The 16,159-nt window shown below is 58.3% G+C and overlaps 3 protein-coding genes across 3 annotated transcripts; all 3 read right to left on the bottom strand.

Moving 5' to 3' along the window:
• Positions 1 to 314: 314 nt before the first annotated feature.
• On the bottom strand, positions 315 to 3,329 carry LOC129124520 (uncharacterized). The gene has a single exon (XM_054639539.2). The coding sequence runs from the start codon at positions 3,327 to 3,329 to the stop codon at positions 879 to 881; it is 2,451 nt and encodes an 816-aa protein (XP_054495514.2). The 3' UTR covers positions 315 to 878.
• Positions 3,330 to 6,751: 3,422 nt separating this feature from the next.
• CPN2 (carboxypeptidase N subunit 2) lies at positions 6,752 to 9,502 on the bottom strand. The gene is made up of 2 exons (XM_054639540.2): positions 9,438 to 9,502; positions 6,752 to 8,577 (listed from the first exon to the last, which is right to left on the bottom strand). Exons 1-2 carry the CDS (start codon positions 9,447 to 9,449, stop codon positions 6,952 to 6,954), a joined length of 1,638 nt encoding a protein of 545 aa, XP_054495515.2. The 5' UTR covers positions 9,450 to 9,502; the 3' UTR covers positions 6,752 to 6,951.
• Positions 9,503 to 10,595: 1,093 nt separating this feature from the next.
• Positions 10,596 to 15,436, bottom strand: LOC129124553 (uncharacterized). The gene is made up of 2 exons (XM_054639578.2): positions 15,398 to 15,436; positions 10,596 to 13,841 (listed from the first exon to the last, which is right to left on the bottom strand). The coding sequence occupies exon 2, from the start codon at positions 13,834 to 13,836 to the stop codon at positions 12,088 to 12,090; it is 1,749 nt and encodes a 582-aa protein (XP_054495553.2). The 5' UTR covers positions 13,837 to 13,841; positions 15,398 to 15,436; the 3' UTR covers positions 10,596 to 12,087.
• Positions 15,437 to 16,159: the final 723 nt, after the last annotated feature.

The raw sequence follows: 16,159 nt of genomic DNA, 5'->3' as shown, positions 1-16,159 counted from the left end.
GTTTCCCAAGAGAGCTGTTCCCATCCTGCAGCCAGGGCTCAGCACCAGGTGAGGTTATGGTAAAGAAGCACATGCCAGCCATGCTGAAACATCAGTCTTCCAGAGGGGCTGGGCAGGCAGCACCACAAAGGGATTTTGGAGGACATGAGATTTAAGAGTGGGAAGAAAAGCTAATCTATTGTCTCACAGTGCCACTGCCTGTGGAGGGTCAGCCCTGCTCCTACCTCAGCACTGACTGGGGGCCCCACACTCCAGCAAGCAACAGGTCAGGGCAAGAAAAACCCCAGGATGAAAACAGTCTTCTCACCAGCCCATCAGACATGGAGAGGAAGCTTTAATATCAGGGAGGAGGAAAGGGAGAGGGAGAGGGGAAGAGATCTGTGTGTGACGGTGGTACTGACACATCCTGTAACGTGGCACAGGGAACAAGACGCGGTGTGGGGCAGGAAGCCTTGTGATATCTTCCTCCAAGGACTGCAAGCACCTTCCGGGGATGGGAGGAATCCGGGTGGGGGCTCCTGACCCTCCATGGCTCCTGACCGACCGCGGGGTCCCGGCGGCGGGTGCGGAGGCTCCGGCGTTCCGGTGGCCGCGGGCAGGTGGTGGCAGCCACTGCCTGTGTCGGGATGCCATCTAGTGTCGGGATGCCATCTAGTGTCCCTCGGCAGAAGGGCCGTCAGGCAGGGACACCGAGATTGGGCCTGCAGGCTCCCGGCATCGCCAGGAGTCATCCCGAAACAGCCTGGCTGCTGGGGACCCCCTGCGCTGGGATCGGCCTGGGATCCCCATCCCAGGGACAGCGCACCCTGCGGCCAGCACGGCTGCAAACCCCACAAGGGGACAGCTGGCACTACCCGGGTCATACAGGGCAGCAAAGCTCAAGGTGGCACCGGGGCTGGCTCGGGGGTCCCCGGAGCAGCCAGAGCCTGAAGGCTCAGCAGCCTCACGGGTGGCCCGGGGTGGTGGCGGGTGTCCTGGTGAAGACGGAAGGTGACCACTCCCCCCAGCAGTGTGCAGACAGCCTGCAGTGCCAGCATGGCCAGCCCCAAGGCCAGGGACACCTGGCACTGCCATGGGCTGGTCCACAGGGGCAATCCCCAGGCACGATGACTGCTGGGGGTCAGGAGTGGGGAGGCTGGAGAGGGGCTGGTGCTGTCTGATAGTGCGGGGATGGGAGGTGTTGGGAGCAGGACGGTGCCTGCCAGGGCAGGAGCCTGCTGGGGAGCAGTGGGGGTGGGCTGGGCACCAGCTGTGGACGAGTCACAGGTGGTGGAATAGCCCCATTCCCTGCCTGGTGCAGGAGCATGGTGTGATGGTGAACGTGAGGCCAGCGGGACTGTGCCCGGAGCAGCAGTCCTGGAGAATGGCCAGAGGGCCATGGAGGGAGCTGAGACAAGGGGGGTTGTGGGTGTTCCCTGTGGGATGGTGGCTGGCCTCTCCCTGGGCACTGAGAGAGCAGGAGGCTCCGCTCTGGTGGTGCCTGCCAGTGAGCTTGTTGGCACCCGTGAGGTGGGAGAAGCTGGAGTGGGTGGCACAGGTTCTGGGTGGGTGGCCCCAGGAGTCTGCAGCCTTACGATGGCTGAAGTTGAAACAGCTGATGATGGGGTGGTGATGGAAGCCTTGGGCATCTCAGCTGATGATGATGGTGTGGCAGTGGAGGCCTTTGGCAGCACAGTGGGTGATGAGGTGGTGATGAAGGCTTTTGGTGATGGTGTGGTGATGAAGGACCTGGGCACAGTGGTTGTTGATGGCGTGGTGATGGAGGTCTTGAGCTTATTGGTTGTTGATGGGCTGGTGCTGAAGGCCTTCTGCAGCACAGCTGGTGTTGGGATGGTGACAAAGACCTCAGATGGCTTGGCTGGGGACAGAGCAGTGAAGGCAGCCTCCATGGGCACGGTTGGCAACACAGCAGGGGTGACCACAGGTGGAAGAGTGGTTGGCAGTGTCCTGATGGGAAAGGATGCCAGTGACAGCATGGTTGGTGCTGCTGTGGACACGGCTCCACGTGACAGGAATGTTGATGTTCTTTGTGATGGTGTGGAGTTAAATGGCAGAGTACCTGGGCAAATCAGGTGTTCATCCCTCAGCAATGTTACTTCTTGCCCTGCCAGGTGGGGTGGGCTCTTGCAGGAGACTTGGGTGGACAATTTGACCTTCTCCCTGTTGCCCAGGATCCAGCGGTGCAGGTAGCAGAGGTTGCAGTCACATCTCCACGGGTTACCACTCAGATACACCGAGCTGAGCTTCTTCAGAGGATCTAGGAGCCCTTGGGGAACACTCTCCAGCTGGTTCTTTCGAAGATTGAGGGTTTTCAGATTTGGGAGAGACACAAAGACCTCTTCATCCAGAGCAGAGAGCTGATTTGTGTCCAGCTGGAGGTCCAAGAGCTTGCTGAGCCCAGTGAAGACCCCTCTTGGCAGGGCTGATAGCTGGTTGTGGGACAAGATGAGTTTGCCAAGGGATGTGAGGTTGACAAAGATGCCCTCTGGAAGTGTGGCCAAACTGTTCCTGCCCAGATCCAGCTCCCTCAAGTGTGGCATGGTGTCAAAAAGGCAGCAGGGGAGCTCCATAATATGGTTTGAGCCCAGAGTCAGCAACTTTAGTTTGTTTAAACCAAAAAAGCCCTGAGGTGGGAGAACCCTGATGAGGTTGTTGTCCAAGAGGAGTTTCTCCAGGTGAGGCAGGCTCCTCAGAAGCATGGGTGGCAGTGCCCTGAGCTTGTTCCTCTGGAGGCTGAGCTCCAGCAGCTCCAGCTGACTGTCTAGCAGTCCCTCTGGGAGGTCCTGCAACTCGTTCTCATACAGCCGGAGGACTTGCAGCTGGGTGAGTTTGCTAAAGGCATTCACAGGAAGAGCTGTGATCCTGTTTCTAGACAGATCCAAAAAAGTTAGATTGACAAGAGAATCAAAAATGCCTTCTGGAAGAGAAGGGATTGCATTGATGTGCAGGGAGAGCTCTCCCAAACTTTCCAGCCCATCAAACAGGCCTTTGGGGATGGATCTGAGCTGGCTGTCTCTCAGTTCCAGCCTCTGTAAACTTGGGAGGTTTTGGAAAGTGCCCACAGGTAGTTTTTCTAATGAGGCACCAGAGATGTCCAAGTCTCTCAACTTGTCCAAATTATCAAAGGCTCCAGGTTCAACAGTCTTGATCTTGTTGCCAATGAACAAAATCTTGGTCAGGTTGGGCATGTACCTGAAGGCACCTTTACTTATAGAAGTGATGCTGGTTTGCACAAAGATCATCTCAGAAACAAAGGGCTTTGCAATCTTTGGGATCTCTTTAACATCATTTTTTGTCCCTCTGTAGACCTCCTGATAGTCTTTGGGCATTTCATATGGATCTTCACCCAGGATTTGATCTTGGCATTTATGGGGATTGAAGGACAAGAGGAAAAGGAAAAGGAAAAGGAAATGCTGGCACATTGTTCTGGAAAAAAAGTTTCAAAAATCAGTTATGAAGAGCAATAAATCTCTGTCCACAGCTCATGAACTATGGTATCATACTGTTGTTCAGCTCTCAGGACTCTTCTATTCACATACCATGACTCACTTCATGAGAAAGAGAGACTGGACAAGCAAACCCACTGCATTTACACAAGTTCACTGCTGCTGGTACCAAGGGATGGAGAGGGAAGGCAAGCCAGCTCGTGGCTTGCACTGGGAGATGTTGCAGGAGGGACAAGGGCTGGACAGTCTGTTCTCTGGCCCTTCTCACATGTTTGAACTGTAGGCTCAGCCTGCCAGGGTGAAGAAGGCAAAGTGCTGCTGCCCATTAGTGCTGCCCCAGTGGGTCCAGTTAGTCAGCAGGGCAACGGCCCATTCATGCAACAACAGAAGCAGTCAGCCCTGCACTTGCTAATGAGGGATCAGCAGGGCTCCCAGGAGCCAGCCAAGACCACAGGACCTCGTGTGCTTAGAATTTCCACACTGTGCTGGGCAGACTTGCTATTTCATTGCTGCTTCTCTCAGTTCAGGGGGCTGATTAAAAACATGGTTTCTAAGCACCTCTTCTTCAGGATTCTTGCTAATTGTACCATATTTTGGCCTTGGTCATGAAGCTCTGACAGACAGAAGTAGTTAACCTGAGAACAGCAACCAAGCTTTACAGCAAGGCTCATTAAAACCTTGGAATGTCCACAGATGAACTATTTAACACCTAACATTTGGGGCTCTGACCTTGCAGGTAGGAAGTGAAATCACTGATGCACACCTACTAGTAGAGCCCACTTCTTCCATGGAAACATTTGGAAACACTCAGCTAACACATTAACTGGGTTTAACTGCCATGAGCACCTCACTGGGACCATATTTCCAACTTTTAATTCACAGCCCTGGGTGGGAGCAGGGAAAAGAGGTACAAGTTTCTTCTTGGGTGACCATCAAAGCTGGCCATGCAAAAAAACTTATTCTGGGAGGGTAAATCTTCTATGAAGTTATTTTTTTTAAAGAACATAGAGACATCAGCAAATACAGGAGACTGAAAGCCACTAGGTTTGAAGATAAATGGATGGGAGGTGACACTGGTTGTGCAGGCTGTCCCCCAGGGCTGAAGCCGCTGCTGGTCCCTGCCCATCCTCTCCCCAGGGAGACTCAGGTGGAAGAGCTGGGGCTGTGGCTGTGGCTGTGGAAGTGCCTGCTTCACTTCTGCTGCAGGGGCAATGCAGTGGGTGAAATGTGGAAACATCTGAGGGTATGGGGATGAAAATTGACAGTTTTGAACCACAGCACCCTTTTAAAACATTTACTGTGGTCCCGTGCTTGTCCCCCACTCCAGCCAGGCAGAGTCGTGGAGAGATGGTCCCAGCTCAAGGCACTGAAGCCTCCCCTGCTCCTTGCTGCAAGGAAACACCAACAGCGCTCCACACCGCCCCTCCCAGCACATTTTAAAGAGCACAAAAGAAGCATTTTGCATCACTTACTTGGCTGAGCACTTGCAAACGAGTTCAGCCACGGGAGCCATGCCATGGAGGAGTGAGGACACCGGATGGGGGTCTCATCACCTGTCCAGCTCTTTATCCACGTCCCAGACACGGGGCTCAGTTTCACGTGAGGTCAGGACACCAGTCTGTGTGGGGAGATAAGGGACGGCCGGGGAGCTGTGCCCCCGGTGCAGGAGGCCACGGCAGAAACCCCTTGGAGGGGACACAGTCACGTACTCCCCAGGCGTTATCTGCTGGCACCACTTGACTCGTCACATCCAGGGAAAGCTGAAGATCTCCAGGCCAGCCTGTTTGCAGCCATGGTGTCTGTGGTGCCGTATCTCCAGCAGGGTAACTCACCAGTTTCACAAACACCACCACAACAGACAGCTGTTTCATTCCTCAGCATTTGCCTCATGTAGCTAAAAGTGCAGTTCTGAAGCCGTTTCTTAATGCTTATAAACAGTGAAACATTTTGAGCATCTATGAGCTCGACAGATAGAACACCACCCGGGCTCTGTGCTCAGCCCCACAGCTCCACCTTGCTGACCCCAGTGTTGTGTGCTGCACTCCAGTGCAAGCCAAAGACCCTCCCATGGTGACACCCAGAGCTCCTGGCCAGTGCAGGGCATCCTGTGGGATGTTCATTTTGAGGCAAACTGCCAGGATATCCATTGCTTCCCAATGGGTAATTGCACCGATTGCATTTAAACTTCTTCATTTTCATCTGCTCCTGTAAAAGCTCAGGTTCTGCTTGGTGGGTTTCATTGCGCTTTTCTTGGCAAACTTAAAAACAAACTACTGCACTTTTTAAACAGCCTTACCCCTTTCCAACGTCAGCGTCGTTTCCACCCATGTCCCCACCGGGGTTCCCCCCACTGCCGGCTCTGCCCGCGGAGCCCGGTCCCGATGGCCACGAGATGGTGCCGCAGCACCGCCAGGCACGGACAGACAGACACGGGGCCACTCGCACACACTCGCAGACACGGGCAGACACACACAGACAGGCCCGCCCTGACACGCACAGACACAGGGACACACTCACACAGACACACACAGACACTTGTGCTCTTACTACACCCATGCTCACCCTCCCAGGGGAGCACACGCCTTACCTGTCACCCCCAGGTGGGCAGCACTGCTGGGACTTTGTGCCTCATCTCCACAGATCACAGAATCAGAATCCCAGGATGGAGAGGTTGGAAGGGACCAGTGGAAGCCATCTAGTCCAACCTCTCTGTTGAAGAGAGGTTCCCTGGGTACCCATGGCTCTGTTCAGATGGCTTTTTAGTATATTCAGAGAAGGAGACTCTACGACTTCACTGGGTAATCTGTTCCACTCACCCTCACAGCAAAGTTCTTCCTCTCATTTACATGAAACTTGCCACTTTCCATGCTCAGGCTGCAGGGCTGCAGACCAAGCCCTGACATGGTAGGAGTGGGACCTGCCTGTGTTCACCTGGTCTGGAGCTCACCCTGCAGCCAGGCAGCTCATGGCCCTTGCTGGGCAATCAGCAGCCCTCACCCACACCTCCCTTGGATGGCACAAATCCGTGTCCTCAGGTTTTGCCAGGCTGCCGCTGGGCCTCTCTTCCCTCTGCAGTGCCAAGGGGAGGTGGCTGCCGTGGGGAGGCACGAACACACCATGAGAATGTGCCACCAGAGTGGCCCCTACTCACCCCCAGGCACCTGCACTATGCCCCACCATGCCCAGCTCCTGGCAAGATCCCAGTGTACCACATGGACCTTCGCTGTCTCTCCCAGACACACCGACAGTGGTGGGGAGAACAGAATGACTCCTCTCTCTGCCATGGGAACTAGGAGCACAGAAATAATAGATAAATTTTAATTATATTTGAAATACACAGGAAACACATAGCTGAGAGGATAAATATCCCCAGGCCAGCTGTTGTGGAGAGCTCGGGGACAGCTGGGGACCATGGCAGCGGTAGCAGAGCGAGACTGTGGAGAGCTGTTTGCTTCCCAGGTTGGTCCAGAGGTTGCCAGAGCAGAAGCAAACATTTGCCCAAGCCTTAGGGCACGGCGGGGGGAGCTGGTGGTGTGACCTCGTTCCCTCCGTGTGCTGTGACAAGGACGCTGACCTGCAGCGTGCCGCAGCGGGAGCGCAGCAGCCAGGCCCGCCGGTAGGCCGGCCCCAGGCCCCGCTCCGGCCCGGGAGGAGGGAGGCGCAGGTTCAGCTGCTGGCACGATGTGGCATTGCAGGCCACGCTTACCGTGCCCTCGGCGTCGCTGTAGGTGCACTGCCCCGGGGCATCTGTGTCCCAGCCCTCCTCCGGCGGGACATCGTGGGCTCCCGGGCACTGCAGCTGCCCGCTGGAGACCTCCAGCAGGGAGCGGCCCTGGAGAGCAGCGGGATTGGCACAGAAGGCTTGGCCGTGGATGAGGGGCTCAGCAAAGCTCTGGAGCCAGTGCAGGAGGTAGGAGAGGTGGCAGTCGCAGAGCCAGGGGTTGCCAGCCAGCCCCACACGCACCAGCTCATCGTTGGCATCGAAGAGCCCCGCAGGCAGGCGGGCCAGGCGGTTGTGGTCCAGCACCAGGGCGGTGAGGAGGGGCAGCCCGGCCAGCAGCCCCACCGGCAGCCTGGAGAGGTTGTTGTGGCTCAGCTGGAGCTCTGTGAGCCCTTCCAGACCCTGGAAAGCCCCGGTGGGCAGGTGATCTATGGCATTGTGTGAGAGCTCCAGGGTTTCCAGCACTGACAGGTTCGCAAAGAGCTCCTGGGGCAGTGTCTCCAGCCGGTTGCGAGCCAGCGAGAGGTGGAGGAGGCCAGGGGTGCCAGTGAACAGCATGGCAGGCACGGTGGCCAGGTTGTTGCCCTCCAGGCTGAGGACAGTGAGGTTGAGGAGACCCGTGAAGATGTCAGGGGCCAGGCTGCCCAGGGCATTGTGCTGCAGCTGCAGCCGCCGCAGCGCCCCCAGCCTGGAGAAGATGCCCGAGGGCAGCTCCTCCAGCCGGTTGCCATCCAGGTGGAGCTCGGTCAGCTGGCCAAGTGCCCTGAAAGCGCCAGGAGGCACCTGTGCCAGCAGGTTGTCACTGAGCTTGAGGACACGAAGGGCGACAAGTGGGGCCAGCAGCCCATCCGGCAGCTCGGACAGAGCATTCTGTGACAGGTCCAGGGCCCGGAGCCGCCGGAGTGGGCGGAAGATGCCAGGGGGCAGTGCCTCGATCCTGTTCCCTGCCAAGCTCAGGTCCTGCAGGCGGCAAGAGGCAGTGAAGAGCCCCGGCTGCAGGGTGCGGATGGTGTTGGCACTGAGGGAGAGCTTGCTGAGGCTGGTCAGCCCTGCCAGCAGCCCAGGGCTGACAGCTGGCAAGGGGTTGCCTGACACCTCCAGCTCAGTGAGGCTGGGCAGCCCTTGAAAGGCACCAGCCTGCAGCTCCTGGATGTTGTTATTGATGAAGACCAGCTTGGTGAGCGTGGTGCTGGAGCCCAAATCCCCGCTGCGGATGCTGCTCAGGGCTGTCTCCACGAAGAAGAGGTGGGTGGCACTTCCTGGCAGGCCCTCCGGGATCTCCCGTATCCTTTCATTTGAGCAGAAGACTTTGGAGGTGTCATAGCACTGGCAGGCAGGGGGGCAGGATGGGGACAGTGCCCCCACCAGCAGGGACCCCAGCCCCAGCAGCACGTAGATCAGTAGCCTGCACTGGAGAAGGAACCAAGCCTTACCCCATGCACCCACAGGCACTGCTGGGGAAAGGGCTTCTGGAGCCAGAAATGCAGCAGGATCACCCTCTGAGACACCACCAGCATAGGCAGCTGCCCTGGCCATGGGGATCCCTCCAGCCCCTGCTGCCAGCACCTCCCCAGCACTCCCCTCGCAGGAACGGGGAGCACTTCCCTCCCAGCTGTCTCCCCAGGGTTTCTACTCTGTGCCCCAGCCCACCCTGTGACAGCCAGGGTGATGCCACCCTCACCAGAGGTGGTGAGCAGCCACATCCTGCAGAGCAGCTGCTGAGCTGGGACTTGTGTGGGTCTGTGGAAGTCTTGGGGGAAACCTATACCCTCATCAGATGTCTCCACAGGCACAAAGCCAGTGGGAGCACAGTGGGTGATGGGGACAGCCCTGCAGGGCTGCTCTGAGCTCAGTGGCAGTAGCTGTGGGCTCCACCACTTGTATTTCTAATTGCCTGTCAGGTACTTCTTTTTCTACAGGGAATCAGAGCAGCGTCAACCTGCTGGAGGGATATTCAGCCTGACCAAATGCCTATTCCCAGCCCACAGAAGCTCTTTTTGAGGTGGTGGCCGCCACACCTCTGCCAGTCCCTCCCTAGTTGGGATACATGCCAGTGCTGCCTCATGATGGGGGACATTGCCCACCCCAGAGCAAGGCCCACCTACAGACACCCCGCATCAGTGGAGCTCCCCTGGACTTACACTGGCACTTGAGAGCAGCACTGGCTTTGCCATTTCCTTTCCTCCCTCTTGCTTGTGCTCACAGAGCCAACAGAGGCTCCCACCCATCCCAGGCTCCCAAACTACCCAAGCAGTGTGGGCACCACTTACCAAGCATGGCATCACGGGGTCGGTCACAAAACGTGTGGCAGATGTGCAGGGATGCTGCTGGCTGGGATGGGACATTGTTTTCTGGGGCGGATGGGAAGCCAGGGACAAGCTGTTCCTGCTGGGGCGGAGCTGCCCCTCGCTGCTTATCAGCAACAACAACCCGTGTCCTTGGAGCACTCTGAAAAATAACCCGGCCTCCAGGGCACTGGAGGTGAGGCCAGAGGCAGCTGCCTGTGAGCATCCTGGCAAGGAAGTGGGGTTCTGGCCCTGGACATCCACTGGGGCAGGGATGGTGGTGGCAGGGTGCTGCTGTCACAGGTGGCTCCAGTCCCACACCAAGGTCAGCATACTTGCTTCCAGAAACCTCCTAAGAGAGCCCCAGAATTTTATCAAATCTCACTGGGAAATGGTGCTCAAAATATCTCTGCCATGAGAGAAGAGACCAGGTGCAGCTGAGCAAGGCAGATGAAGGCTGTACATGAGGTTAGAGGTCTTTTCCAACCTTATGATTCTCTGGGGAGGGGACCACTGTGGGACCATCATGGGGTTTTGCATCCCAGCCAGCAGTGGGATGGCGAGGGAGCCATGGATCAGCTGAACTCCCTAAGAGTTTCAGCCTGCCCAGAGGAGCAGCCCACGCAACCATAAAAGCTGCATTGCAAGGGCCTGTGTTGGCACAGGCTGGGCTGGCAGCAGCCATGGAGACACCCCCAGGGGCAGGAGGAGGGATATTTCACTGCACTCAGTCTCATGGAGCAGATGGTGACACATGGAAAAACACAGCTGACACAATGCAGTGGCAGCCAGCTCTGAAGGGAGCCGAGCAAGCTCCCACCACCCCAGCAGTGGACTGTGCAGGAGACAGTCCGTGTCTCCATAGAGAAGCTTGCTGAGGTCTCAGCTTACTCACCAAAAGCCCACCCACTGCTCTTGTATGGCTTAGCCCTCCTTGGTCCATCATGCCAGCTTGGAGTCCAGGAACCAGCAAGGGCTCTGCAAACACAGCCCACAACCCTCTCCCAGCCTCACCAACTCGTACAGGCTTTTCCTCAACACTGTAAAAATCTCTGAGGAGTGGAAATCAAGTGCAGCCCCTGTCCCTGCTGGGCCATTCCCCTGCTGCCCATCATAAAGGAGTGAATAAACAGCTCTTGGCACTTGGAGTGGACAGTGGCACTTTAATGAGAAGGTCACACATCAGCACCCAACAGCCCCGTGACACAGTCATGAGTCTCCTATTACCATGCAGGACTCAGCCCAGAGGGGTGACCCCTCACATGCACCAGGGTGGAGCTGCCTGTACCAGCACTGGCTGCTGAGGTGCTGTGAGCAGCCAGCACTGCAGGGTGGACACCTTGTCCCACAGCAGCAGTCCTCAGGCAGCGGCGCCACTGCAGCACCCATGGAGGTGAGCTCAATCCCTCATGGTCGTGCTACAGCTGGAGAAGGCAGCTGGGTACAGGGGGGATGGCATGGCACTGGCACCCATTTGCAATCTGCAAAGCAGCCAGGATGCTGTGCTGCCAGCATCCCCCCTGGCCAAGGGCTGCCACCAGGCAGGGACACTGGGCACACACAGGAGGGCACTCAAGGGAGTAAGAAGAGGATGAAGAAGCTTTGTCAAGCAGAGCAGGACCAGGTGGCTCACTAGCTGGTGGAGGGTCTTAAGGAAATGAGGACCAGGAATGGAGTGTAGTGGAAGCAACTCCAACACACTCCAGCAGTCCAGGAGCACAAGCACAGGAGCTTCTCCCATCCCCTGCAGACGCTTCACACCCATTGTCCCGCTCTACCCTCACAGTGCAAGCCCCTGCACCCTCTGGGGCTGAGGCAGGGTGCTGCAGGCAGGGGCACAGCCACAGCAGGGTCAGCACCAGCGTGCAGTGAGGGCTGGGGGGCTGCTCCTGCTCATCCCTGATGCCAGCACACTGTCCCGTGCCTCTCCTGGCCGGAGGAGCAGGAGGGAAGGAGGCAGGAGCCAGGAGCAGGAGAGGGTGCTGGCTGTGCTCTGGCCTGCCCTGCCTGCAGGCAGGGAGGGCAGCTGGGACGCAGCTGAGGCACTCAGGGTGTGCCAGCCAGCCTGGAGCCCTGCGGGGAGCCCTGCCCAGGCACCGGTGAGTGATGGAGCAGCACAGGTAAAGCAGCTCCCTGGGGCAAAGGTGGCCCAGCATGATGGCTCACACTGCCTGCCCAGGCAGGGGCAAGGGGGGAGGCATGGTGGGGACAGAAGGTGGGGAAGAGGGGCTGGGCAGGGGTGAGAGCAGCAGGCAGCATGAGGGCAGCAGCACTGCAGGGAATGAGGCAAGGTGAAGGATGGGGAAGTCCTGTTATTTGGGGTAAAGCACCATCATGGCCAGGCTGTGGCTCCTGGCTCGAGGGGTCCCTCTCTGCATCCCACACCTCAGCTGCTGGACCCAGGCAGGGAACAAGCACAGAGACTGCACTGGAGGCAGGAAGGGCTGGGGACAGTGGGCAGCCATGGGGAAGCCCTGCTGCAGCGCAGGGACAGGGCAAAGCAGAGCAGGACAGTGGTACACACAGCGCACACGGTGATGTTCTCCCATCCCAGTCAGCAGGGGCAGCTGATGCAGAGCCTCTGTCATGTCCTTTGACCCCACAGGCACTTCTGCCCTCAGGGTCTGCCAGATACTCAGGCTTCATTCGGAGCCTTCATCCTCATGAGCACAACGTGGCTCTTCTTCCTACAGCCATAGACCACCAGTGCCACCAGAGCAGCCAGCAGGGCCACACTCACCAGCACGATGACTGCTACCACCACCCCACTCTGCAGGCGTGTCAGCCCCCACTGCCCCCTCTCTTCCTCCTCCTTCTTCTCCTCCTCATCCTCCTGTGGGGAGGCTGGCAGCCCCGTGGGAGGCTCCATCGAGGCATCTTCTGCTGCTGAGGCATCATCTGAGGCTGCCTCAGAGGTGTCAGCAGGGAGCAGGGTGCTGGGATGACGAGGAACAGCAGTGGGGGGCTGGGGGTTGATGAACTGGTCCTGTGGCAGCCCAGCGATGGGGATGCCCTGCAGGGCGGGAGGCTGGGCACACAGTGGGGGTATCTCACCCACCTTGTGAGGGTTCTCCTCCAGCCAGCCCTGCAGGGGCAGGATGCCCTTGTCACAGCGCCAGGAGTTGTTGTGCAGCCTCACCTCTCGCAGGGCAGTCAGCGGGGAGAAGATGCCGGCGGGCAGGTACTCCAGGGCATTGGAGTGCAGCTGCAGGTGCTGCAGCCCAGGGGTGGCCCTGAAGAGGCCCCGTGGCAGTGCCTGCAGCTGGTTGTGGTGCAGAGAGATGTTCTGCAGCTTGGGCATCCCCTCCAGCGCCCGGGCATCCAGGCGGCGCAGGGCATTGGAGTGCAGCGACAGCTCCAGCAGCTCCCCCAAGCCCTGGAAAGCCCCCGGTGGCACCGACCGCAGCCGGTTCTTGCTGAGAACCAAGAGCTGCAGCTGGGTCAGGTTGCTGAAGACGGCAGTGGGGAGGGTGGAAAGCTCATTCTCATAAAGCCAGAGCTCCTTCAGGTTGGGCGTGGGCCCAAAGGCACTGGGGGAGATGTCCCGCAGGTGGTTGACATGCAGGGTGATCTTGGCGAGAGCGTGCAGGGGCAAGAAGATGCCGCTCGGCAGAGTGGTGAGGAAGTTGTTGGACAGGTAGAGCTTCTGCAGGTTGGTATTGTGCACAAAGAGCTCCGGGGACAGCGTCTCCAGCTGGTTCTGGTGCAGCCCCAGCTCCTGCAGCTCCGGCAGCCCATCGAAGGTGCCCACTGAGATGTGCCGGAGCCGGTTCTCGTAGAGCCGCAGCACCTGCAGCCGCGCCAGCCGCTCGAAGGCCCGGGGCGGCAGGCGGTCGATGTTGTTCCTGGCCAGGTTGAGCTTGGTGAGGCTGGTGAGCTGGTCAAACACCCCCTCCTGCAGCTCCTTCAGGTTGTTCCCGTGCAGCTGCAGCTCCTTGAGGTTGCTCAGATGGGTGAAGTGGGAAGGCTCAACCTGGAGGATCTGGTTGCTGGAGAGGAGCAGAGACTCCAGCTTGTCCAGAGGCTCAAAGACCTGCACAGGGAGCTCCTGCAGCTTGTTGCTGGCCAGGCTGAGGTAGCGCAGGTCGGGCAGGTTCTGGAAGGCCCTGGGGCTGATGCGAGACAGGAGGTTCTTCTCCACGCGCAGCCCGATCAGCAGGGAGGCGTTGCCGAAGGCGGCGTCGCCCAGCTCGGCGATGCGCGTGTTGATGATCTGCAGGGTCATGGCGTTGGCAGGGATGGGGCTGGGCACCGTGCTGATGTCGGCACCAAAGCACTCCACCTGGGCACTGCGGACACACTGGCACTGCTCTGGGCACTGGCTGCTGGCCAGCTGGATGCCCACCAGCAGCAGCAGCCACCGCTGCCAGCCTCCCTGCTCCATTGGGCCTGCAGAAAAAACAAAGGAGGGGAGTTCAACTCTGGGGGTTCCCAGCTCCCAGAGTCGCTGCAAGGGATGGGTGCTGCTTTCCCCCTGGAAAAAGCCACCAAGGCTGTGGCCATCCTGCTCCCAGCATGGCAATGAGGCAGAAAAAGGCAGACAAGGAAGGCTTGGGGCAGGCAAGGCTTGACTCAGCCCAGGCAGGAGCTCAGAGCAAGACAGAGCTGAAGGCCACAGTGCCTGGCTGCCATACCACAGCTATTAGTGGCATCCCTGGCGTCCCAGCTCTCTGGGCTCTTCTGGCAGCCAGGAGTGTGGTTTCCTGTTTTACAGAGTGTGGCGAGCTGCTGCCAGCAGCACTGGCCTCCCAGCACCACCAAAGAGCCCAGACCTCCACCAGAGCTGGCTCATGGCACCTGCAGCGGGTCCCAGCTTTGCCACAGCGCCCCCAGCACCCTCTGAGCTCCTGTTGCAAATCCAAGAGCAGTGCCTAGAGATGCTTAAGTCCCAGTCCTGCAGGAGCCTGGGTCAACAGAACCCAGCACAGGCTGGGTACAGGCGGGACCTGTTCCCCCATCCCTAGCAGGAGGTCTCAGCCTGGCCTGTTTTTGCCATGAGTGGGGTGTCTGATGTGGGCACGTGCCTGCAGGCTGGTCCCAGGGGTGGTGCCCAGCAAAGCTCTCCATTACCCCTGAGCACAGACACCATGGACACCTTCTCCTCTCTTCTCTGGCCTGTGACCTTTCTCCCTCCCTAGATTGAAGCAGCAGCCTTGTGCCAGGCTGGCATGGAGCAGCCCCCCATTAACAGCTTCATGTGGCACAAGGGAGGGAGAAAGCCTGCAGCTCCTGCTCTGAGCACAGCTCAGCCAGACAGGCGACTCAGGCAGCACAAGGGTCTGGCCACAGTGCCCCAGGGGCATCCACGGTACTGGGGCACAGCCCCTGCCCTCCTCCCTGCCCTCCCCACAGGGAACACTCTTCCTCTCAGGCAGGGAGGGAGGAGCCCTCCACAAGCCAGCATGGTTTGTTTCCCATATGGAAACAATCTGCATCCAAGAACAGCTATGTTTATAGCAAGACATTTATAAACTTCCCCAAAAGCTCGGCACATCAAAAGCTCTGCTCATGTCACTCCCTGGTAAGGCAGCACTGAGAGCACACACACTGGAGCAACCTTCAGGAAAAGCAGCTGGAAACAATTGATATCTCTTTTTCTTCTAGGGATAAAAAACTTACAGACCAAGAGGCTGAACATTCTCTGCTGCTCAGCCCCTCAGCATCCCACTGCTCCTAACATCAGCCCCCCCAAAATATTACTTTGCCCCCTTGAATTTTCTCTCTTGATCATTGTCTGGGATACATTGCCTACATAACTCTTACAGCTCCCATAGCATCTAAGTGGTCTCACTTTTTCGAAGAACCCTTGCAAGATAAACATCTCCATCAAATGAAAAGGTGCTGAACATGCAGATCCCACCACTCCACCACCACCCCTCAGAGCTGCCCTGGCAGTCCCTGGAGTCCGTGTCCACTCAGAGGGGCAGCAGGAGAAGGAGACTTACCCGAGTGTCCTGCAGCCACGAGCAGCGAGCGAGCACAGCTCCGTGCTGGCAGGAGAGCAGAGTGTGGTTCATTCTTCCCCTCCCAGTATAAAACCCGTCCAAATCAATGAATCAGCACAGGGGCAGTGGCGGGGTTAGGGAAAGCACTGGAGCAGAGCTGCTTCCAACTCCTATTTCCTCAGCAGAGCAAGCATTTCAAGGATTACTTTTGGGTTTCCCCCTCCTGAACCCCATGCTCTTGTAAGAAGACAAGCAGAGGGCTCCGTGACCATGCTGCTCATGTCAGCCAGTGCCCAGGCAGTGGCTTGGCCCTCAGAGTCCCCCTGGTCCCCAGTGGGACACAGCCACTGACCCATGGGGGCAGACAAGCAAAGCCGGACCCCTGGGCACAACCCTGTCCTTCCCTGGCACAAGTCCACACCAGGGCTGCTCCATGGCACTTCCTTGGCACAGGCACAGCCCTTGTTTCCCCATCTATGGCTCCTGTGTCAGGACCTCGGACTGTGCCCCAGCCCAGGGCCACCAGTGCAGGCAGACCCCTGGCACACGGACCCCGCCCAGGTCACAGCTCTCATTGCCCCCACAGCCACAGATGCCAAGGGGCCACAAACCCATGAGCACCCACTGCAGGCTCTGTCCTGTGGGCACCACAACCAGCACTGCCAGGAAGTGAGAACTGTGACAGGGTCAGCAGCTGTGTGGGTGCCAGCCATGGGCCAGGCTGCTTCAGAGAGCCCTCAGAAAGCCAGAGCATTGCCCACA

Source organism: Agelaius phoeniceus, chromosome 10, assembly GCF_051311805.1.
Source record: "Agelaius phoeniceus isolate bAgePho1 chromosome 10, bAgePho1.hap1, whole genome shotgun sequence".
Taxonomy (NCBI): Eukaryota; Metazoa; Chordata; class Aves; order Passeriformes; family Icteridae; genus Agelaius; species Agelaius phoeniceus.
The sequence above is the reverse complement of the archived record's forward strand: the minus strand, read 5'-3'. Positions and strand labels throughout refer to the sequence as shown.

Coding starts and splice junctions, on each gene's coding strand:
- LOC129124520 (XM_054639539.2), bottom strand. CDS start 3,329: ATGCCCAAAGACTATCAGGAGGTCTACAGAGGGACAAAAAATGATGTT.
- LOC129124553 (XM_054639578.2), bottom strand. CDS start 13,836: ATGGAGCAGGGAGGCTGGCAGCGGTGGCTGCTGCTGCTGGTGGGCATC.